General features: G+C 42.5%; 1 protein-coding gene and 1 pseudogene across 1 annotated transcript; both read right to left on the bottom strand.

Moving 5' to 3' along the window:
* Positions 1-4971: 4971 nt before the first annotated feature.
* LOC147370115 (olfactory receptor 5M9-like) lies at positions 4972-19766 on the bottom strand (annotated as a pseudogene).
* A 163-nt stretch (positions 19767-19929) lies between these two features.
* Positions 19930-22308, bottom strand: LOC147370114 (uncharacterized). The gene is made up of 2 exons (XM_086413519.1): positions 22213-22308; positions 19930-21197 (listed from the first exon to the last, which is right to left on the bottom strand). Exon 2 carries the CDS (start codon positions 21195-21197, stop codon positions 20118-20120), a length of 1080 nt encoding a protein of 359 aa, XP_086269645.1. The 5' UTR covers positions 22213-22308; the 3' UTR covers positions 19930-20117.
* Positions 22309-24722: the final 2414 nt, after the last annotated feature.

The raw sequence follows: 24722 nt of genomic DNA, 5'->3' as shown, positions 1-24722 counted from the left end.
AATAGAAATAAGTGTTCGGTCACTCAGCCATGTCCAACCCTTTGTGACCCTATGGACCGTAGCCCACAAGACTCCTCAGTCCATTGAATTCTTCAGGCAAGAATACTGGAGTGGGCTGTCATTTCCTTCTCCAGGAGATCTTCCCCACCCAGGGATTGAACCCGGGTCTCCTGCACTGCAGGTAGACTACCAACTGAGCCACCAGGGAACAGAAAGAGTGCACAATAAGTGGACTGCACTTGAAACATCCCAAAACCTTCCCTCACCCCTGTCTGTCAAAAATTTGTCTTCCAAAAAAACTCCCAAGGTCAAGGAGGGAACTTCAAGTGTACTCAGCTGTCCCAGGTTGCTGGCTTAGGGAGAGGCTGAAGCAGGGGTGTCCCAAGAGGTAGACCCTCCCTTGTGTGGGGTCCTCAACAGACCTCCGATGGCCTTGGTGATGACTGGAGAGATTTGTTTCATTTTTTTTTAATATCCTTGTGGGATAAACTTAAAACTTAGCAATTGTTACAGCCTTCCTAAGAAAAAGTTTTCTTTCTTTACTGATCCATGAAGTACCAACTATGATGATCACTGTTCTAATATACCTCATAGTGTTGCTGACACTATGGATATAATTGTGTGAAATTGAACTTGTTCAATAAAAATTATGAAGCATCTGCCCTGTGGCCAGCACTTTCCAAGGGTTGGGGAGGAAATTAAATACTCCATAAGATGCACAGCTGGTAGGCACAGTCTTTAAAAAAGCCTTTTACATTTCCACCAATAGTTTATTCTCAATGTCAACACTTGCCAGTCAATGACCATGCTGGGTAGGAAGCTCATTAAAAACCCAGGAGCCAGGGTTCCTGGAAGGATCTCCCATTCTCCCTTAGAGAGTCCTCCACCCTCAGTGTCCTCATCTGTAGAATCATGGACAACTGACTATAATTCATTCCTGGAACCCAAGCCTATTGAGACGGATGGGAAATATTACTCCAAGGCCTGGACGATAGACCAGAGTTAAAGAAAAATATGTCATTGGTGCTTTTCAGTCAAACAGATAAATACAATGAAGGAAGGATTCCCTGGCCCAAAGGGATTTGCCTAGGGGTCTAGTCTGGAAAGTTCTTACACATCAGGAGATGGCTCCGAGCTGGATTTCCACAAACAAGAACATCCATGCAAAGGACAAACCTGCAGAGCTCTGTGCCCATCAGCCACAGGAAGAGACTGCCTCCCTACAGCCAGCAGCATTTATAAGTGACCTCCTAAAGCCTTCACCAAACTACAGGGGCACCTCTGGGCTTTCTGTTTCCCTCACATTTCTGACTCTTTTCTTAAAAAAACAAAAACAAACAAACAAACAAAAAACCTGCACATTTCTCCATAGAATGCCACAGTGGAAGGAAAATAGACCTTCAATTTTTAGACCTCAATTTGCAAAAAAAAAATTGGAGCTTTTTTTTTTTAATTAAAGCACTACATAATTTTAAAAAATTTACACATTCTATTTATTCAGTTCTAAAACACCACACTTTTTATTGCACAGGGTCCCCATGGAAAGGCCCCCTCTCAGCAGGACAGCTACAGATTCCACCATGAAAAGGCAGCAAGGTGCCCTCCTCCCTTCTTTTCTGCCTGGGTGGCCACCAGGTGTTTAAATCCATGCACCCTACTAAGTTGCTAGGGTGCAATTCGTGGACCCTTCCCTTCTCCATCCCAGCAGGTAGTCAAGGGCCCACTGGGCCGCAAACTGCCGGTAGCAGGGCTGGGCCAGTCGGCCAGAGTAAGGGTTGTGGAGTCCCAGCAGGTGAAATCACCAGGCAGGATAAATCCCTTGGACTTCCTGGGGACCTCGCTGCAGGCACTAGGCTGCTTTGGAAAACCATGCGGATCTGAGCTTTATGCAAAGGGGTAAAGTGGTAAAGGCCTTGACCCCAGTGGTGAGGCCTTTCTGTGACTGCCAGGTTAGGGGGCTCTGAGACTGTGCCAACAGAGAGGGGGGAATACGTGGTTCCCTGCTCCACCCTGTGCCACAGAGCCCCAGTTCCTTTACCTGTGGTCCGCACCTCTCTGCTCCACTCACTGGATGCCTATTGATGGGGACCCAGGAGCCCACGAAATGGGCATTCCCAGGCGCAATGGTGACCCCTGAGACCTGGGACCCACAGCCTAGGAGCTCAGAGGAGGTGCGCTGCTGGGGTCCAGCCCCGGTGGATCCAGGGAATTCGAAGCAGGGACAGCGTCAGTGAGGATCAGGAAATAATTGCTTAATTAAATGTTAATTAAGGATATAAAGAGTGGTTAAATAAGGATAGTTCAGTGAGGAAATTCAGTGGAGAAAAGAGGCTGAAATAAGGATAGCTCAGTGAGGAAATTCAGTAGAGAAAAGAGGCTGAATAATTCAGCCAGAAGGTGAGAGAAAGAAGAACATGGGGAGACCAAGCTTCGGTGAACAAGGCCCGCACTTTATTTTCCAAAGTAGTTTTTATACCTTAAGTTATGCATAGAGGATAATGGGGGAAGGGGTAGAGTCATGCAGTAAGCCAGGCTTTCTTCCTGCAAACTTATCATATGCAAAAGTTTAGGTGATTTGCATCATCTTCTGGCCCAGAGGCCTGTTAACATTTTAAGACCCTTTCTTCAGAAAACTTATTTTTTTCTAAAGGTGATTAGTCAGGCGCCACTCTCCAAAAGCATTAAAGTTGCATTCCTATAGGGCAAAGGTGTGGTGGGCTACAACAAGAAAAAGAATTAACTCAAGGGTCCAAGGTTACAAACATTAAAGCTACTACTTACATCAATTATATTAATCAATACACTGCCAGGGACACAGCAGGTAAGGGATATGGAGACTTAGCAGCAAACATTGGCCCAACAAGTGAAAAACCCTTCACCAATACAATTTCTAATCAATCTTTTAACTGCTCAAAGGAATCTGTATTTAGACAGTTTAGAACATCTCATGCCTCTCACAGTTGGGAGGCTCAGAGCAATCACATGTGGCTGGAAAAACCTATTCAGGCAGGCTAGAGGACTTCCAAAGGAGTTTGTAGGTTGAAACACTATCACACCCAGGAACTTAAACTGGAGCTGTAAGTTAACTCTTTTTTCAGAGAGAGGTAGTGGGGGACAGCCCCCCATAAAGTCAGAGGTGTAGGTGAGAGCACAAAACAGAAAGTAGGCAGACTCTGGTTTTGGGGGAAGATGCTTGAGAATTTCCAGGGGGACTCTTGAGGCTGGATCCTGCCTTTGCGTATGCCAAGCCTCCTTCTTCATGACCTTTGCCACGGGCGGAGTTCCTCACGCTGGCTCCCGGCAGTGATAGAATTCCAGTTGAGCTATTCCAGATCCTGAAAGATGATTCTGTGAAAGTGCTGCACTCAATATGCAATATGCCGGGAGATGGCTCCTGGCAGAGCACTCCGCCCCCAAGGCGGGCCAGGTGTGCTCCGCCCATATGCCCACTTCCAGGAGAAGCCCGCGAGCCTCACTATTGAAATCCAGGTGAAATCCATCCAGGAGCAAATCCACCTCATCAAGACAACCCAAGCTTTTTATCAGCTGTGAAGTGAAGTCGTTCAGTCGTGTCCAACTCTTTGTGACCCCATGGTCACATGTAGCCTACCAGGCGCCTCCGTCCATGAAATTTTCCAGGCAAGAGTACTGGAGTGGGTTGCCATTTCCTTCTCCAGGGGATCTGCCCAACCCAGGGATCGAACCTGGGTCTCCCACACTGCAGGCAGACGCTTTACCATCTGAGCCACCAGGGAAGCCCCACGCGCTAGGTACCTGAAAAGCGGGAGGCGAGCAAGCAGTAGGGTGCGCCCCACGGGCCACCACCCCTAGGTCAACCACCACCGCGTCTCCGCCCGCTGCCGCCCGCGGGCCTCGGCGCCGCTGGCCCGTGACGCTTGGGGACCCGGCCGTGCGCTGGTCGACCACCGCCCGGAGGTCCCCGCCGAGGCCAGAGGACCACCCCCACGTCCCCCCGAAATGGGGCAGACCGCTCCCCCACCACCTGGTGGCCACCCAGGCAGAAAAGAAGGGAGGAGGGCACCTTGCTGCCCTTTCACGGTGGAATCTGTGGCTGTCCTGCTAAGAGAGGGGGGCCTTTCCATGGGGACCCTGTGCAATAAGTGTGGTGTTTTAGAACTGAATAAATAGAACATGTAAAATTTTTTAATTAAATTTTTAATTTTAAAAAAAAGCTCCACCCGTAAGACCACACCCCCCACCCCCAACCTCTCCCCTCAACCACCGGGGCCCCCTACCCGTGCCCCAGGCATCCTTCTCCCCCAACCACCAAGGGCAGAGGGAAGGGGCTCTGACAGGAAGCATGGCGCCAAGTGGGCAAGGGACACGACAGAGGTAAGGGGGCGAGAGAACCCGACAAGACAGCCGCGGGACGCGTGGGGAAGGGGGGTTGGGAGCAAGCCCCGAGGCTCGGAGGGCGTGGGGAGGCGCCTGGCGACCGCGCGGCAGGCCCAGAGCAGACCAGTCTAGGGCCACCGGCAGGAGGTGACGGGCAAGCAAGCGGCCCCGCCGCGGGGAGCCGCCACCCATCACGCCGCACAGCCCGCGAGACGCGACCGGAGGATCCGCGCCGTGAGGTCCACGGCCGGGGGGAAGGCAGTCGTGGCCGGCGCCACGGGCAAAGGAGCGTGGGGTGGGGTGGGGGCGCGCTGAGCACCCCCTCCCCCGCCCCGGACCCTCGGACCCAACCTCGAAGGAACGTGGCGGGGAAGTCGGGCGGAAGAGGGACACCGGAGACGACGCGACCGGGCGCGGGGCAAGGGTGGCGTCCGGCCGGGGATGGAGGCGCGGAGGGGTGGGTGGGAAGGCAGAGGAGAGCCGCCTTTCCCACCCGACCCCTACTCTGCACGCCGCCCCCACCTTCTCGCGCGGCCCCTCATCCCCTACCACCGGAAAGGCCACTGGGCCGACCGCCCGCCGGGGGCGCGCCGTCTTCCAGACGTCTTTCCCTCCCTACCTTCCCATCCCGCGCCGCACGGTTGGAGGAGAGGCGAGGCCATCGGCAGAGCGCATGTGCAGCACGGCCGCTATGATGAGGGTATAGGAAATGAGAACCACTGAGAGGGAATATGTGAAATTAATCCCAGCAATAACAATCATGGTGCATTCTTTAATGTGGACCCCTCCACAGGCAATCTTGATAAGAGAAGGGTCAGCACAATAGAAGTGGTTGATTTCAAAGTTTCCACAGAAGTACAGGCCATATGTCCACAGTGTGCAGATTAGGCTAACAGAGAACCCATAAATGTATGTCACAGAGATGAGACGAGCACAGACAGTCCTGGACATTTTACTGCCATAAAGCAGAGGGCTGCAGATGGCCATGTAGTGATCAAAGGCCACCACAGCCAAGATATATACTTTCACGTGGACAAGGGCTCTGAAGAAGTAACACTGCACCAAACACCCCACGTAGGAAATGGTTTTTGTCTGATAGTAAGTTTTCCAGCATCTTCAGAGTGACATTGGAAGAGAACCACACATCCACAAAAGACAAATGACTCAAGAAAAAGTACATGGAACTCTGAAGCTGGAGGCTGATGCTGATCAAAATAATCATACCAATGTTCCCTATCAGACTGATCATGTAAACTATTAGAAACACCACAATAAAGAGACCTTGAAGCTCATGATGACTGGTCAACCCCAGAAGAACAAATTCTGTCACATCTGTGAAATTTGGCGTTGCCTTCAATTAGACCCAGTCTGCAGTGCCTATGGACAAATTAAAAGAAACAAATGGATTTATTTTATTCTTAAAAATTTTGAGTCATGTTTATCAGTTTTCTATTTCAAATAATATAAAAATCAACATAGACTTTGCACAAAGTTTAATATGAGTATATAATCACACTTATTTCCTTTAATAGGACTTATAGGTAATTATTACAATATTTATTAGTTTCTTAACTTTAAAACGGACAATTACATTCATATACTACTAGTATTAGACACTTATTTTTGCTAAATTATTTCAATGATGCTAACATCATAGAGTGCTAACAGAAGTAAAGCTAGACTGAGAGTCATCAGAGAATGACCAAATCCATTTCAACATATTGCCTTATAGGAAATGAGACTCATAAATGTAAATATTCAATAAGGTCAGACAACCACTTTGTGCTGACCAGGGAAGTAATAAGAGTGAATCATTGAAATGCCATTGAATACTATTTTTGTGTATGATGGTTGCCTCTCATTGTCTATATTAATACAAATGCACATGTAATATTAACTTACTCATTTCCCTATGACTTGGAAGATATCCTTTTTTTTTTTAATGTATTTGTTCGTTTATTTTTGGCTGTGCTTGGCTCCTCTTGGTTGGGTGTGTGGGCTTCGCACTGCAGTGGCTTCTCCTGTTGTGGAGCACTGACTCTAGGTGAGCAGGCTTCAATGGTCGTGGCTCACAGGTTCTAGAGCGCAGGCTCAGTAGTTGTGGCTCTCAGGCTTAGTTGCTCCATGGCGTGTGAAATCTTCCTCCAACCAGGGATCGAACTTATGTCCCCTACATTGGTAGGCATATTCTTATCCACTGAGCCACCAGGGAAGTCCAGAAGATATCTTCTTATCTATGCAATTTTACAGGATGATTGTCTTAAACCTTGGTCTTACAATCTAGTCATTGACATACTTTTCTACACTATGCCAGCATATGATATAAAAAACTTTCAACTTATGAAAACCCTAGTCATGTTTTATTTTATTTAGCTATATATTTCACTTGCTTGATTACTGCTGCTTGCAGGATGAGGTAAGCGGTATTTAACAACACAGACTGTATCAGTTTAACAGTTATCTCAGAAAAGTAAACTGCAAGTGGTTCAATCACCATATCAAAATTATATCAATAAATTATATATACATATAAAATAAAACTCAGGTGCCATGCTTTTAAAATTATTGTCTTATTTCAGATTCTACTGCTTTTCAGCAGCAATCCGTTATATGTATAATTATTTATTTTCAAATGCAATGTCACTGCAATTAAAATGTCCACAAGGAATGTTTTCTCTGTTTAATACACTTCCCCAGATAAGTCTTCTGAGAAGTAAACTGCTCTGAGTACTTAGGGATGCATCTGTAGGATTAACATCATCTCAGGAATTTAAGATCCCCATAATAATATTGCTCAAAGGGAATATTATGACATAAAATGGGCTGTAGATATAATTGCTTATAATAATTCATTTACAAACATCAAAACCAATGTTATGTCAAATATATTTGCTATATTATATTCACTATTGATTACATTATATCTAGAAGTAGTCTAAGTTTTGTAATATGAAATTGAACAAGCTACACGAGAGTTTGGTTTGCATCCTAATTGATTCTTTTTGAAAAGGAGTGAATGAAAAATACAGAAATGAGACAATTTAGGGAATGGAACTACTGTGAGATGAAAACGGAGCATGCTGATAAACACAGAAATAAGAAGAGGCAGAATGCACACAGAGTGGTCAAAGATCTCTTTGAGGACGTGATTTTTCAGTTACAGGCAAGTAGTCAGTTATGTAAAAATATTGAGGAAAAAGAAAATGAAAATACAAAAAGTTAGAAGAGGAACTATTTTAAAAAGTGTATAAACTCTATGATTGTATCATGGCTCCTTCCAACTAGTAGCAACTCACAATTTGGAAGTTGATTAATCTATGTAAATGCTCTTCCTACCCCTGAAATTATTCATATGGGAATTAAATACACCATAGAGAAAATGATTTGGGCACATAACATAGTTGCTGATATTTCAGTTCTGGTCTGGGTTCACCTGTACCCTATATTTTCATGATCATAGATCTTCTGGCTTCTAAGTGTGGATAAACTAAACCAGATGAGAGTTACTGATTTTGACTGGGAGATGGAGCTAAGACCAAGAATTTTCATATATAAAAACTCTTACCTCTGCTTGGTGAACCCATAATTACCTAATTAACATAGTTTGATTTGGATTATTGGTACAACTAATTATAAGAGGATGAGATGGTTAGATAACATCACCAACTCAGACATGAGTCTGAGCAAACTCCAGGAGATAGTGAAGGACAGAGGAGCCTGGCATGCTGTAGTCCACGGAGTCTCAAATAGCCAAATATGACTTAGTGACAGAACAACACCAGCAACTAAGTATAAAATATATAAAAAATCATCAAGGCACCTAAGAAACATAAAGTAATACTACTTCTCCAATTTCCCTTCCTGTGTGATATGTGGGTTTTCTTCCACTTTTCATAATCATTAGCTCTGTGATAGTAGAGTTTGTCTCATTCATTTTAGAACACTTCAAACTGACTACAGTAGTTGTTATATACTGTAGACATTCAGGGATGTTCACACATGATTTTTAAGCATCCTGATCTCCAGATCAGCTTCATAGAATGCATTACTGTGTCCATAACTAATAAAATCTCTATTTAAAAACCTGTTCTAGTGGCAACAGTCTCAGTTTTAAGGTGAGATAATAGCTACCTTTTGCTGACTCCTTACACAATCTTTTATAAATAAAGGTCCCATGAGAGAGGTTCTAATTAGCATATCTTTCTGAAAAATGAGAAAACTGAAGCACTGACAGACTAAGAGGCTCTCCTTGGATCAGACATCTGCAAATTGGCCAGATGGAAATGCAAACCAATTAACTGAACTCTAGGGGTATGCTCAATAACTTTATATCACTACTGCCTCTTTGATAGCTTTTTCTAATATTCTATTTCTCTACATTTAAAATGCAGTTTGATGATCATCCAAAAAAGGGGAAAAGTTATCCTTTTGATAATTCAATGCTTGGTGAACCAGAAGAGCTTGACATGGCTATAGAGCCTGAAAACCAGAGTTCTTGGACAAACATTATCTATGCCTCTCAAGGTTAGGTGATCCCATAGTCCTAGGGCCAGATGACCAAAGTAACTTCTCATAGAGAGCCACTTTATTAGATAACTGTGCATCATCTTTTAAAGCAATTAAGCATATAGAATGTATAAATTAGAAATTTAAAATATCACTTTCATTACCTTTTCAGGAATTTTACACACACACACAATACAGCAAAGGTATAATTACTTCTTCAATATAGTGAAAGACAGGCAAGCATGGCATGCTACAGTCCATGGGATGGCAAAGAGTAGGACACAACTTAGTGACTGAACTGAATCATTCCCAATGGCACAATACTTTCAATTCCATTCAGATACATTTTAAAACACAATGTGAAAATCACTGGTCTTTGTAGAGAAGACATAAAAGGCAAAACCTAAAGAGAAAAATTCTTGTAAGTCCCTATGGTAGCAAGATATTCTTATGAATTTTTATATCAACTATTAATATAAATAGCAATATTTCCCAAGTATATAATTCCAGACAATAAAACACTGATAACAAATAGGTCCACAAGTAAGGTCTTAGTCTCTTCTTCAAAAAAGAGCTAAAAGTTAAAGATATGACTGCATTAATCTCTATTGCAAAGACTATAAAATTTGCAGACCTACCTTCAGCAGCAACAAGAAAACTATGATAATTCCTATTTATAATAGAATCTTGAACACTGCACACATTGACAGCATCTCCCCAAGGAACTATCCAGATAATGATGAAACACATTGTAATTAAAATTATAGAAACAGCTCAGGAGTAAGGGAAGTTAAGGAGGGTTAATCCGAAGAATGTCTTCTGATAACATTAAGTGACCAGTATCCTTAATGTCATGGGTATAATCTCTCCCATCTTCACATGGTATAATATCTGCCTCAGGAAAGCACCTTGCACCTCAGGAAAGCATTCTTGGTTTGCATTATACAATGTTGCTCAGTCACTTTCTTTTCTATTGTGCTTTAGTTCTAATAAGCATCATCTTTCAGCCCAAACACACCAATGCACACCCTATGCATCTCATGGCTGTTGAAGAGATCCCAGGTGACTCAAAAGTACAGATCACATAGAAAGATCTAGGGAGAATGAGTACAAGTAGAGGTCATTAGTGGAGAAGTTGATTGTAGTAGAACAATTTACCAATGAACTTAGGCTCTTTTTGGAGTCAGTAGAGCATCAAGTTCGATGTCAGTTAGATCGGAAATAAAATCTTCACTCTGCACCATAATTAACGGCCTGTCTTTGGAAAAGTAAGGATTCTCAGTTTCAAAGTTCATCTGTAGAGAAAGGAAATTGCTGTCTCACAGTGAGGTATGGGGATCGCAGACAACATTGGGAAATTCTTAGCACAACGCCTGTCTCTGATGAAGCAGTCAAAAAATTGAAATGGGCTGTGAATTTTCACCTATTAACAGTTCACAAGATCTCATCACCTATTTGTGATTGTGATCAGTATTATCTCTGTGTTGAAGGGCAAAATATAAAAAACAACAACCAAAAAAAATGTGTAAAATAATTCTGAGGTTCAATTTCCTCACAAAATATGGATAGTAGGGGCTTCCTTAGTGGCTCAGACTGAAAAGAGTCTGCCTGTAATGCAGGAGACCCAAGTTTGATCCCTGAGTCCTGCAGAGCCTCTGGAAAAAGGAAGGCCTATCCACTCCAGTATTCTTGGTGCTTCTCTGGTGGCTCAGACATTAAAGATAGCTAGCAGATTAAAGAATCTGAATGGAAATCAAGATTGTTCATAAACTCCCATTTGTACTACCTCAATTTTGTTGAAAAATCATGGACAGAATAATACTCAGGCAAAGTTTTCCTCTTCAGTGCCCAAGGATCCCAGACTCCTCCTCAGTTCCTTCTCACCTTTCATGGAGAAGCTACATAAGGCAAACTCATTGGCACCAGATTATTATAATTTAACTTGCACCGCCTCGAGAAAAAGGGAATTTAAAACAAGAAAGCATTGTGTGTGTGAGTGTGTCTGTATGTGTGTGTATGTGTTAAAGAGGGAGAGAACAAGGAAGAGAGTCAAGGTTAAATACATTTTAGACTGCTGCTGCTGCTGCTGCTGCTGCTAAGTTGCTTCAGTCGTGTCCGACTCTGTGCGACCCCATAGACGGCAGCCCACCAGGCTCCCCCTTCCCTGGGATTCTCCAGGCAAGAATACTAGAGTGGGTTGCCATTTCCTTCTCCAATGCATGAAAGTGAAAAGTGAAAGTGAAGTCGCTCAGTCGTGTCCGACCCTCAGCGACCCCATGGACTGCAGCCTTCCAGGCTCCTCCTTCCATGGGATTTTCCAGGCAAGAGTACTGGAGTGGGGTGCCATTGCTTAACTATAAAAAAAAATTGATAGATATATAAACAAGTGTATGAATGAGATCCATTTTTTAAAGTGCTTTACAGAACTATCCTGAATTTTCTGCAAATAGCAAAATTGCTTTAAATTCTCCAAAAGATTCAAGATTCGGGGAGATTATGAGCCAGAAGTGATCTTGGAGGTCAGATACTTCATCCTAAAAATTAACTGGATGAATGACACAAAATGAGTGGTTCAAGGTCACCCACAAATTATTTTGAAAATTGGAAACTAAAACCAGGAACATAACTTAACCAAGAACCTTGACATCATCATTCTTCATGCAACACTGAAACAAATCTCAAGAGTAGAGAAAGTGGTTCACTTAATAAAAAAAAAAAAGAGAGAGATGACAAATATTATCCAAATCCACTTGCCAAATTCACTTACTAAATTCAGTTTTAAATTGGAGAAAGTAGGGACAACCACTAGACCATTCAGCTATGACCTAAGTCAAATCCCTTACAAGTGACAAATAGATTCAAGGGATTAGATCTGATAGACAGAGTGCCTAAAGAAGTATGCACGGAGGTTCATGACATTGTACAGAAGGCAGGGATCAAGATGATACCCAAGAAAAAGAAGTGCAAACACAAAATGGTTGTTTGAGAAGGCCTCACAAATAGCTGAGAAAAGAAGAGAAGTGAAAACCAAAGGAGAAAAGGAAAGACATACCCATTCAAATGCAGAGTTCCAACCAATAGCAAGGAGAGATAAGAAAACCTTCCTCGGTGATCAGAAAAAAAGCCTTCCTTGGCAAAGAAATAGAGGAAACAATAGAATGGGAAAGACTAGAAGTCACTTAAAGAAAATTAGGGATACCAAGAAAATATTTCATGGAAAGAGGAGCACGATAAAGGACAGAAGTGATATGGACCTAACAGAAGCAGAAGATATTGAGAAGAGGTGGCAAGAATACACAGAAGAGCTGTACAAAAAAGATCTTCATGACCTAGATAACCACGATGGTGTGATCACTCACCTAGAGCCAGACATCCTGGAAGGTGAAGTCAAGTGGGCCTTAGGAAGCATCACTGTGAACAAAGCTAGTGGAGGTGATGGCATTCCAGTTGAGCTATTCAAATCTTAAAAGATGATGCTGTGAAAGTGCTGTACTCAGTATGCCAGCAAATTTGGAAAACTCAGCTGTGGCCATGGGACTGGAAAATGTCAGTTTTCATTCCAATCACAAAGAAAGGCAATGCCTAAGAATGTTCAAACTACTGCCCAATTGCACTCATCTCATACGTGAGTTAACTACTGCTCAAAATTCTCCAAGCCAGGCTTTAGCAATACATGAGCCATGAACTTCCAGATGTTCAAGTTGGTTTTAGAAAAGGCAGAGGAACCAGAGATCAAATTGCCAACATCTGTTGGAAAAACATTGAAAAAAACAGAGTTCCAGAAAAAAAAAAAAAAAAACATCTATTTCTGCTTTAATGACTATGCCAAAGACTTTGACTGTGTGGATCACAATAAACTGTGGAAAATTCTTCAAGAGATGGGAATACCAGACCACTTGACCTGCCTCTTGAGAAATCCATATGTAGGTCAGAAAGCAACAGTTAGAACAACAGTCTGGTTCCAAATCGAGAAAGGAGTCTGTCAAGGCTGTATCTTGTCACCCTGCTTATTTAACTTATATGCAGAGTATGTCATGAGAAACACTGGGCTGGATGAAGCACAAGCTGGAATCAAGATTGCTGGGAGGAATATCAACATCCTCATATATGCAAATGATACCACCCTTATGGCAGAAAGTGAAGAAGAACTAAAGAGCCTCTTGATGAAAGTGAAAGAGGAGAGTGAAGTTGGCTTAAAGCTCAACATTTAGAAAACTAAGGTCGTGTCATCTGGTCCCATCACTTCATAGCAAAAAGATGGGGAAACAGTGGAAACAATGATAGACTTTATTTTGGGAGCTCCAGAATCACTGCAGTTGGTGACTGCAGCCATGAAATTAAAAGACATTTACCCTTTGGAAGGAAAGTTATTACCAACTTAGATAGCATATTAAAAAGCAGAGACTACTTTTCCAGCAAAGGTCCATCTAGTCAAGGCAATCATTTTTTCCAGTAGTTATGTATGGATGTGAGAGTTGGACTATAAAGAAAGCTGAGCACTGAAGAACTGATGCTTTTGAACTGTGGTGTTGGTGAAGACTCTTGAAGTCCCTTGGAAAGCAAGAAGATCCAACCAGTCCATCCTAAAGGAAATCAATCCTGAATATTCATTGTAAGGGCTAATGTTCAAGCTGAAACTCCAATACTTTGTCCACCTGATGCGAAGAACTGACTCATTTGAAAAGACCCTGATGCTGGGAAAGACTGAAGGTGGGAGGAGAAGGGGATGACAGAGGATGAAATGGTTGGATGGCATCACCAACTCAGTGGGCATGAGTTTGAGTAAACTCCAGGAATTGGTGATGAACACAGAGGCCTGACGTGCTGCAGTCCATGGGTTGCAAAGTGTCAGCCACGACTGAGTGACTGAACTGAACTGAGTAGAATTTACTGGTAAAAACATGGGCTATGGAGTCAATTTGTTGAATTCCCATTCTGGCTTTAACAATTTTGATCCATGCACTCTGGACAATGTTTCCTAATATTTCTGGGCTTCATCATTTTTGTGTGTATGTGTCAAAATGGATTCCTTATATGGGTAGGTTTATTTTGAGGATCATGCAACAGAAAGTATGCACTATGGAACATATTGTTCTCCATACATGTCTGTGTGTGTTCGTGTGCATGCTCAGTCATTTCTGACACTTTGTACATCTATGGACTGGGTAGTCATCAATAAATGGTAGCTATTAGTCATTAAGTAAAGAATCATACAGAATGGCATTCAATATATTCCTTATCATCCACCTAAATGACTCAATGAATTATATAAGTAATAGTGCCTAAAACAATAAATATCCACACTTTTCTGGTCATTGGTATTTCCTTTGTCTTTCTTGTCATTTATGAATCATAAGTCTAGTTTTGGCACATGATTTCCCAAATAAGAAAGCAGAGTTTTGATGGTTATAAATAAATGTATAATACAGAAGTCTACTTACCTTTGAAGGAAGAGCTATTTTAGAAAGAGCATCAATGTCATGGTTCTTCTGCTGAATAACACAGGCAGGATTTATATTATTTGTAGATTGATGCCATTTCCTTAAGAGATTATACATATAGGTGAGTATTAAGTAATTGCTTTGTTAGATAGTATTTTGCACTAAATGAGTTCTCTGGAGAAATAACAACTGGGTACAATGCAGATTTGCCATGGGGCCCAACTGGTTTCTAGCGCTTTTCATTTTTAGATTTAGTGTCAATATTTTCCTTCATACATTTGGAAGTCTACATCATAATATTGATGTCTGCCATCGATACTCATGCCATATCCTGTTACCCATAATATTTGTTTAATCCAATTTAACACAATTTCTTCCACACAATTATCATTACTTTGTGCCACAACCTATTACCATCCCACTTTGGGTTATGGGTTGAAAAGTTTATTTAATATCCATATATCAAAATCTTGACTCCCAGTACTTCTGAATATGACCGAATTTGTAGATATAGTTTTTAAAGAGGAAATTAAATTGTAATCGGTTCAAATAGTGCATCCTAACCCAGGATGACTGGTATCTTTTTTAAGAAAGGAGATTAGAACACAAGAATACACACAGGAAAGACTGTGAGAGACACAGGAGGTGATGGCTGTCTATAAGCCAGACAGAAGCTTCAGAATGAAACCAACCCTACTAACATTTTGATCTTGGATTACTATCCTCCAAACTGGAAGAAAATCAGCCTCTTTTGTTTAAGCCACCCCAGTCTGTGGTACTTAGTTATAGCAGCCCTCACAAACTAATACGTTCTGCCCTCAGTAGACAAAGAGACTGCTTTCATATTCAAAGGAAGTTTTGTTTCTTTTAAGAGTAGTATCATTTTTAATATATTTCAAACGTTTATAGTACACGTTCAAAGTGTGCACAAAACATAAGTTTACAATTTATTGAATTTTTTCAAAGTAAAAATGCCTTTATGACCAAACTTCTAAACCAAGTAGAAGACCAACACTACATCAAACAAACTTCTCATCTTCTTTCTGAGTCAGTGTTCCTCAAGTTAGATCAATCTTTATTTTTAGCACTCTACATAGTTTGTGTCTTTTTCTGATTTTTACACAAGTGAAATCAAACAGAACACGTTCTTTCATGTATAGTCTTCTGGTGAAAACTCTATTGATATCTGAACATTATGTTGATGATTGTTTTAGCTTGTTTGGACTGCTATAGTAATTATAAGCATTTATTTATCACTGTTCTGAAAGCTGGAATTTTTAGTTTGGATTGGGTTCTGATGAAAGCATTCTTCCTGGTTTGTAGATGGCTGTCTTTTTGCTGTGCCCACACATCACATGGGGCAAGGGAGTGCCCTGGGCTCTTTTATGAGGGCACTAATCCAGTTCATGGGCTTCCCTAGTAGCTCAGAAAGTAAAGAATATTCCTACAATGCAGGAGTCCTGAGTTTGATCCTTGTGTAGGGAATGTTCCCTGGATCAGGAAATGGCAACCCACTCCAGTATTCTTGCCTGGAGAACCACATGGACAGAGGAGCCTGGCGGGTTACAGTCCACGGGGTCACATTGTCGGACATGACTAAGCATGAGCAGGCACTAATTCAGTTCATGAGGGCAAAGCAAAGCCTTCATGACCTAATGACTTCCCTAAAGCCCCTGCATTCTAAATAGCAATGGTTCTTTTATTACTGTAAGTGTAGAGATCAAGTTGACAACATTCACTGAATCATGGAGAAAGCAAAGGTGTTCCAAAAAAACATCTACTTCTGCTTCACTGACTACTCTAAAATCTTTGACTGTGTGGATCACAAACTGTAGAGAAACTTAAAGAGCTGGGAGTACCATACCACCTTACATATCTTCTGAGAAACCTGTATGTCAGTCAAGAAGCAACAGTTAAAACCAGACATGCAGTAACAGACTGGTTTAAAATTGGGAAAGGAGTGTGTCAAGGCTGTATATTGTCAGCCTGTTTATTTAACTTCTAGGCAGAATACATCATAAGAAATGCTGAACTGGATGAATCACAAGCTGAAATCAAGATTGCTAGGAGAACTATCAAAAACCTCATATATGCAGATGATACCTCTGAAAGGTTGTTGTTGAATCACGTGAAGACACCGGGATTCTTGGCCCCTGGAGGAGAAGAATTGAATCTGGGGCCAGAGACGAGGCTTGATCGCTCAGAGCTTTTGTGTAATAAAGTTTTATTAAAGTATAGAGGAGATAGAGAAAGCTTCTGACATAGGCATCAGAAGGGGACAGAAAGAGTACCCCCCTTGCTAGTGTTAGCAATAAAGTTATATACTCTCCAATGAATCCAAAGAATGTCTGGATGTTGTAAAGACCTCACCAGGCCTACTCCCATAATTTACATTTTAAGATAACAGAATTAGCCAGAAGTTTTAATCCAAAGACCATCCTTAATCCAGAGACTGTCCTCAGGCAGGATACATTATTGTTATATAATCCTAAGGAATGTAGACAAAGAAAAAAAAGTTTGTCCTTTCTTCCTCCTTGAGAATTCCAGACCCCTCTCTCCTTGGGGACCCCTAGACTCCTTATCAACCTGCCTAGGAAATGACTCTCTCATTCCCCCCTTTTATTTTAGGAGAATTATGTTGCCTAGGGAAAAGAGGCATCGTTCTCTTTCCATAACTGTTTCCGAGCTGACAAGGGGCATTGTCCCTAAATTGGTGAGGCAACATATTCTCCTAATTCTCATATTGAGGATATCTGATCCAGGGGCCCCAAATAGTATTTGGAGGAAGATGCAGCAGTAGCAGGAGTTTGAGCAACCATTTGTAACTAAAAGCTTTCATGCAGCTAGAAACAAATCCAGTTATACAGTTACAGATGCAGGCAACATAGTCATTAAAACAAGTTAAAATCGAGATTAAAAGTCACATTATGTCCATAGTTAAAGTGCAACGTGTTGCACCAGTCCATTTTAGGGTTGGTAGATGTCATCAGATGAATAAGAGGCATCGCATGTGATTGTTGTCGAAGGTATTCACAGACATGGAGAAGGTCTTTTCCTTGAAATGGAGATGTCCACCATAGGAAGCCTTCCACTGATGAAGAGGGGAGTGTTCCACAGACCCAGCAGTTAGATCCATTGTGGAATGCAGTGTAGGAGTGAGCCAGACAGGAAGGCATTGTCTTGAGGATCAAATGGCAGACTCAGGATTTTTGGAGTCAGCAGAAGTAGACTCACATAGATTATCAGGCCCATTCGCTGCCCTTTGCTTAATTCTAGAGCTCGGCTCAGAGCCACAAGCTCTGCTAACTGAGCACTGGTTCCCTGGGGGAGAGATTTTGCTTCCAAAACCTGTTCAGCAGTCACCACGGCATAAGCTGCTTTACACTTTTCATCCTGAACAAAAGAACTGCCATCTGTAAATATTTCCATGTCAGGATTGTCTAATGGGGTATCCTTTAGATCCTCCCGAGCTGCATAAAGTTAGGAATTGAGAACAATCGTGAACAGGTGTTTCATTTTCCTTCTCAGGAAGGAAAGTGGCAGGATTTAAATTTCCACAAACTTTAAGCTTAGTTACTGGTCCTTCTAACAACAATGACTGATATTTAAGAAGCCTACTGTCTGTCATCAAAATATGAACCTTAGAATTTAATATTCCACTCACATCATGAGTAGTCAGTACAATAAGGTTTCATCCATTAATTATTTTTAAAGCTTCAGGTGCTAATAAAGCCGCTGCCCCAATTACTCTTAGGCAGTGGGGCCACCCACGTGAAACTACATCTAATTCTCTGCTTAGATAAGCAATAGGTTGCTGGTGAGGCCCTCGGGGTTGTGTCAAAACTGTCAATGCCACACCTTTTCTTTCAGTGACAAACAAATTAAATTCTGACCCTGTGGGCAAGCTCAGAGCTGGAGCTTGCAGGAGAGCAGTCTGAAGAACCTTAAAAGCCTTTTGAGTTTCTGGAGACCAAACCAGTTTGTCCGTTTGGGCCTGCTGAGTTTCAGCTATAAGTTTATATAAAGGCCAGGCAAGTTCCCCGTAACCCGGAATCCAAATGCAACAGTAACCTAAGATTCCCAAAAATCCTCTCAATTGTCTTAAAGTCATAGGTAAGGGATGATTTAGTATAGGTTTAATTCTCTCAGGGCCTATGGCCCTAGTCCCTTCTGATATGATTAGGCCCAGATATCTAACCGATTGTTGACAAAGCTGAGCCTTTTCTCTTGATGCCTTGTAACCACAGCCTGCCAGAAATTTTAAGAAATCTTCTGAGGCTCGCAAACAAGCTTCCTCTGTCTCAGCACAGAGCAAAATATCATCTACATATTGTAACACCACCGCTTCAGAGCTATTAAAGTTTTGTAGATCCTGTGACAAACTTTGTCCAAATAAGTGAGGACTGTCACGAAATCCCTGGGGCAAAACTGTCCAGGTTAACTGAGAAGCTGGCTGCGTAGGGTCTTCAAAGGCAAATAGGAATTGACTTTCTTCCACCAAAGGCACTGAATAGAAGGCATCCTTTAAATCAATTACTGAGAAATATTTGGCTCGTTCAGGAATTTCAGACAATAGAGTATAAGGATTAGGCACCATGGGGTGTAAAGGAATTACAGCCTCATTTACTATTCGTAAATCTTTAACTAGTCTCTATTTACCATTCGATTTCTTTATACCCAAAATAGGAGTATTGCAAGGATTGTTACAGGGAATTAATAGTCCCTGCTCCTTTAAATTTTCGATGAAGGGTTTTAACCCTTCCTTAACCTCAGGTTTCAGTGGATACTGCTTCTTATGTGGGAATATGTGCGGGTCTTTGAGCTTAACAACTACAGAAATAGAATTTTGTGCTCAACCCACAGATTTTCCATCAGCCCATACTCTAGGATTTACATTTGGTTCAACTAAAGGGAGAGAAAGGAAGGGCTCCATATTCATAAAAACAGAAGCATGGACCTTGCTAAGTATATCCCTTCCCAAAAGGGGTGAGGGAGATTCTGGCACAATCAGAAACTCGTGTGAAAACAACACAGAATCCCAGTTGAAAGATAAAGAATAACTGAAATAATACCTTTTGGCTCGTCCAGACAGTCCCATTACAGAAGCAGATCAGGAAGAAAGTGGGCCAGGGGCTTCAGTAAGCACAGAAAAAGTTGCCCCAGTGTCTAAAAGGAAATTGACGGATTGGCCCCCCACATTTATTAATACCTGGGGCTCCTCAGGTGTAATTAGGACGGGAGCTTGTGTGGGGACCCCCGGGTACCTTCAGTCCTGATTGTCTTGAGAGTCTGATCCCGGAGACCTACGCCTCTGGGGGCAGTCTATCTTCCAGTGTGGTCCTTTGCAGACCGGACATGGAGCCGGGGGTGGCTTAGATGCCTGAGGGCAATCCCGCTTGAGGTGCCCCTCCTTTCCACAGTAATAGCAAGCCCGTCCCTTTTCACCTGGACCCCTCTGGGCATTTTTCTCAGGCTGTTTAAGAACGTTTTTCATAGCCATGGCAAAGGCTTCCGCCTTTTCCTTTGTCTTTTTTTGCCTTTCTTTCTTTTCCTCATATTCCCTACCATAATAGACTGTCTGAGCTAGTCGTAACAGAGTATCTAAAGACTAATTTGGTCCATACGCCCGTTTTAATAGCTTACAGTGGATATCTGGAGCCGACTGAGTGAGAAATCTATCCTTTAAGATCACTTTTCCCTCTTCATTTTTGGGATCAATCTCAGTGAATCTGCAAAGGCCTTCTCTCAATCTATCTAGGAATTTACCAGGAGCTTCCTTCTCCTCCTGTTCTATGTCTGCCAATTTGCCATAGTTTAAAGGCTTAGAACGCGCCTAAGTCCTTCAAGAATACATCTAACAAAATGACTCTGATCCCATCTTCCTTTAGCTGTGTTGTAGTCCCAGTCTGGTTCTATAGTTGGGACCACCTGATTCCCAGTGGGGAGGGCCGCTGTCTCATTCTCCCTCTTCCCTACTGATTCATTACCAAGCCATTCATCTCCAGAAGCAACCGCTTTTCCAAAAACTCGAGTCTTTGACTCAGGAGTCAGCGTTTGTCCCAAGATACACATCACATCCTTCCAAGTCAGGTCATAAAGCAGAGTAACACCTTTAAAAGCTCTAATATATTTTTCTGGGTCCTCTAAATAGTCTCCCAGATCCTCCTTGATTCTTTGTATTTCTTGATAAAAGAAAGGCTTATTAACTCTCACAGACTGATTATTTCTCCCAGTGGGTGTTTCATAAACAGGCAACAGCTTGTGTGGCTGTTTCTCAGTCCCTCTGGCTGCTCTGCACATATGATCCCAGGAATAGATTGGAGAAACCTGTTTTTCCTCTTCTCTTTGTCTCCTGTCCTCCATCTCATCTCTTACTTTGATAGTCTCAGTTTCTACTGAAACCAGAGCAGTCTGAGGTCGTACTGAGATAGGAGTTGTTTGGACCTCCATGTGGGCAGTTTGAATCTCAGTTTGGATTTCCACTGAGACCAAGACAACCCTTCTGAGGGGGGTTCTCTGGCTTTCAGTTTGCTCAACTTGGAGCCCCAGGTACCGGGGCAAAGTAGGAGGACAGGAGGGAGCTGAAGATTTCACACCCAAATCTATACCCTTAGGACATAAGTCTGACATATTTCGCAGAGAGAAAAAGGGCAACACATATGTTACTTCTACCCATTTCCCTTGTTCCTTACAGAACCGGTCTAATTGTAGAACAGTATTATACTTAAGAGACCCTCCAACTGGCCACCATTCGCCGTCCTCCAATGGATACCATGGCCATGCAGTATCACATAGGAAGACCAGGTGTGTCTTCTTTAAGCCCTGGGGATCAAATCTATCCCAGTTTTTCAGGATACAGTTCAAAGAAGTGAGGCTGGAATTGTTAGCTCCCATCTGTAAGAGAGAAAAAAGTGACCAGCACCATTTTTTCTACCGGAGGCGTCCCTCCCTGCTCTAGATGGGGGTGTAGACAGATGTTACACCAAAAGCTTTTCCTTCCTGGTCAGACTTAGTCTGTCCCTTACCGACGCAGGAGCAGTCCGAGTCCCTCCCAGTTCTACTACTGAGATGGGGTGGGGATGTACCAGGGGTAGACTTGATAGCATCCCTACTTGACGTCCAGCTCTCCACCTTTAACCTTGCTTGCCTCTGATGTCACCCAGGGTGAATCAGAGTAAACTTCTGCAATGCCTCCCAAACTAAGACTACTAGGGGAAACATTCGTCACCTGAGTGCCTGTGCACAACCCTGAGTATTTCCTGACTACAATAAGATGAATGCGAACATAAAACTGAGATGTTCTTTCCAAGCATCACCGCACCAGTATAATAGCCTCCTCTGATCCACTAAGAGCCGGTCTTACGAAAGGAAAAAACCCATTGCAGTCCCAATCTGAGTAACCTTTAACCTCAGAGATGTTCTTGGACCTAGAGCTCCATCTAGCTTCCGAACTTTCGATTCCTAGCGAGGCTAGGCGCTTTCTTGAATACCAATCCAAGTTTGGGACCTAAGCCGCAGTACACCATAACAGTATACATCACAAGTCCTTGAAAGTCTATGATCCAATAGATAAGGTTAGTACTTCTAATTCACAAGGAGTTATGAAATGGTCAAAGAGACGGAAAAGTTTGACCAAGAAAGGAGAGTTCGGTCCACACACTTTGCCCATTTCTGGTCGGTTCCTGAAGGAGACTTTGGGTGCCTCTTGGCATTGGCAGGTCGGTATAACCCCCGACAGGTTCTTGCCATAAGCCGTATGAGATCACCGTGGAACTGCAGAGCAGGGCTCCTTACTTGCTTCATGCAGGGCATGCCATTCATTCACACAAGCACACCGTAGAGTTAGTAAAGCACAGCAGAAAACGTGTTCACTGAGAGAACAAAGAACTAAAGCTCCAAGCATCCTTACCTTGTCCTGAAGGATCCTGGACAAGCCCCCAAGATGAAAGGTTGTTGTTGAATCACGCGAAGACACTGGGATTCTTGGCCCCTGGAAGAGAAGAATTCAATCTGGGGCCAGAGACGAGGCTTGATCGCTCAGAGCTTTTGTGTAATAATGTTTTATTAAAGTATAAAGGAGACAGAGAAAGCTTCTGACATAGGCATCAGAAGGGGGCAGAAAGAGTACCCCCTTGCTAGTGTTAGCAATAAAGTTATATACTCTCCAATGAATCCAAAGAATGTCTGGAGGTTGTAAAGACCTCACCAGACCTATTCCCATAATTTACATTTTAAAATAACAGAATTAGCCAGAAGGTTTAATCCAAAGACTGTCCTTAATCCAGAGACTGTCCTCAGGCAGGATACATTATTGTTATATAATCCTAAGGAATGTAGAGAAAGAAAAAAAAGTTTGTCCTTTCTTCCTCCTTGAGAATTCCAGACCCCTCTCTCCTTGGGGACCCGTAGACTCCTTATCAACCTGCCTAGGAAATGACTCTCTCACCTCTCTAATGGCAGAAAGTGAAGAGGAACTAAAGACCATCTTAATTAGAGTGAAAGAAGAGAGTGAAAAAGCTAGCTTAAAACTCAATGTTCAAAACACTAAGATCATGACAGTCCCATTGTTCATGCATGCTCAGTCACTTCAGTCATGTCCTACTCTTTGTGACCCCATGGACTGTAGCATGCCAGGCTTCTCTGACTATGGGGATTCTCCTGGCAAAATACTGGAGTGGGTTGCCATGCCTGCCTCCAAGGGATCTTTCTGACCTGAGGATGGACCAGGTCAATCGATCAGCATCTTTTATATCTTTTATGTCTCCTTCATTGGCAGGCAGGTACTTTACCACTAGTGCTACATGGGAAGTCCAATCACTTCATGACAAATAGAAGGGGAAAAAGTAGAAGGAGTGACATTTTATTTTCTTGTGCTTCAAAATCACTGTGGAAGGTGACTGCAGTCATGAAACTAAGAGACTTGCTCCTTGGAAGGAAAGCTATGACAAATCTAGATAACATATTGAAAAACAGAGGCATTACTTTTCAGACAGAGGTCTGTATAGTTAAAGCTATGTTTGTTTGTTGGTTGGTTGGTTTTGTTTGTTTGTTTGTTTGTTTGTAGTAGTCATGTATGGATGTAACAATTGGACCATAAAGAAGGCTGAGCACCAAAGAACTGATACTTTCAAATTATGGTGCTGGAGAAGACTCTTGAGAGTCTTTTGGACTGTAAGGAAATCAAACCAATCAATCCTAGAGGAAACCAAACCAGAATATTCACTGAAAGGACTGTTGCTAAAGCTGAAGCTCCAATGCTTTGGCTACCCATCTCCTACTCAACGGACATGAATTTGAGCAAATTCCAGGAGATAATGAAGGACAGGGAAGTCTGGTGTGCTGCAGTCCATGGGGTCACAAAGAATCAAAAACGACTGAGTGGCTGAACAGCAACAACATAGTATCCATTACATGACTGTACCTAAATTTCTGTATTCTTCCTATTTTTGAGAAATGTCTAGAGTCCTTCCTGATGTGGCTATTACAAAATATATTCTTGCTCCTGCTCTATATGAATATATCCATGCACTTCTGTTTGTTAGAATTTTGGATAGAATTGCTGGTTTACAGAATACATATATAGTCTGCTTAAACTGATACTGTCAAGGAGTTTCACAAACTGGTTATATGAATTACATTCCCATTAGCACTATATAAGTAGTTTTGTTCCATGGTCTTACCAATATTAATAGTACAAGGTGTTTTAAAAATTTTTTGTATGCTAAGTTTGTGTGTAGGTACAAATATTTTATAGTTCTAATTTGCTTAAGGTTTGTCTAGTCAAGGCTATGATTTTTCCTGTGGTCATGTATGGATGTGAGAGTTGGACTGTGAAGAAGGCTGAGCGCCGAAGAATTGATGCTTTTGAACTGTGGTGTTGGAGAAGACTCTTGAGAGTCCCTTGGACTGCAAGGAGATCTAACCAGTCCATTCTGAAGGAGATCAGCCCTGGGATTTCTTTGGAAGGAATGATGCTAAAGCTGAAACTCCAGTACTTTGGCCACCTCATTTGAAGAGTTGATTCATTGGAAAAGACTCTGATGCTGGGAGGGATTGGGGGCAGGAGGAGAAGGGGATGACAGAGGATGAGATGGCTGGATGGCATCACTGACTTGATGGACGTGAGTCTGAGTGAACTCCGGGAGTTGGTGATGGACAGGGAGGCCTGGCGTGCTGCGATTCATGGGGTCGCAAAGAGTCGGACACGACTGAGCGACTGATATGATCTGATCTGAATCACCATTGAATTTGAGGATATGTGACATGTTACTTGTCAAAGAATTGACTCTTTTCAACTGTGGTGTTGCAAAAGACTCTTGAGAGCCCCTTGGACTGCAAGGAAATCCAGCCAGTCCATCCTAAAGGAAATCAGTCCTGAATTTTCACTGGAAGGCCTGATGCTGAGGCTGAAACTCCAAT

The sequence above is a fragment of the Bos grunniens genome, chromosome 7 (assembly GCF_055505025.1).
Source record: "Bos grunniens cultivar Pamir isolate PY7600 chromosome 7, Bosgru_T2T1.0, whole genome shotgun sequence".
NCBI classification, from domain to species: domain Eukaryota; kingdom Metazoa; phylum Chordata; class Mammalia; order Artiodactyla; family Bovidae; genus Bos; species Bos grunniens.
Note: the sequence above shows the minus strand (reverse complement) of the source record. Positions and strands in the feature narration are given on the sequence as shown.

Coding starts and splice junctions, on each gene's coding strand:
- LOC147370114 (XM_086413519.1), bottom strand. CDS start 21,197: ATGGGAGCTAACAATTCCAGCCTCACTTCTTTGAACTGTATCCTGAAA.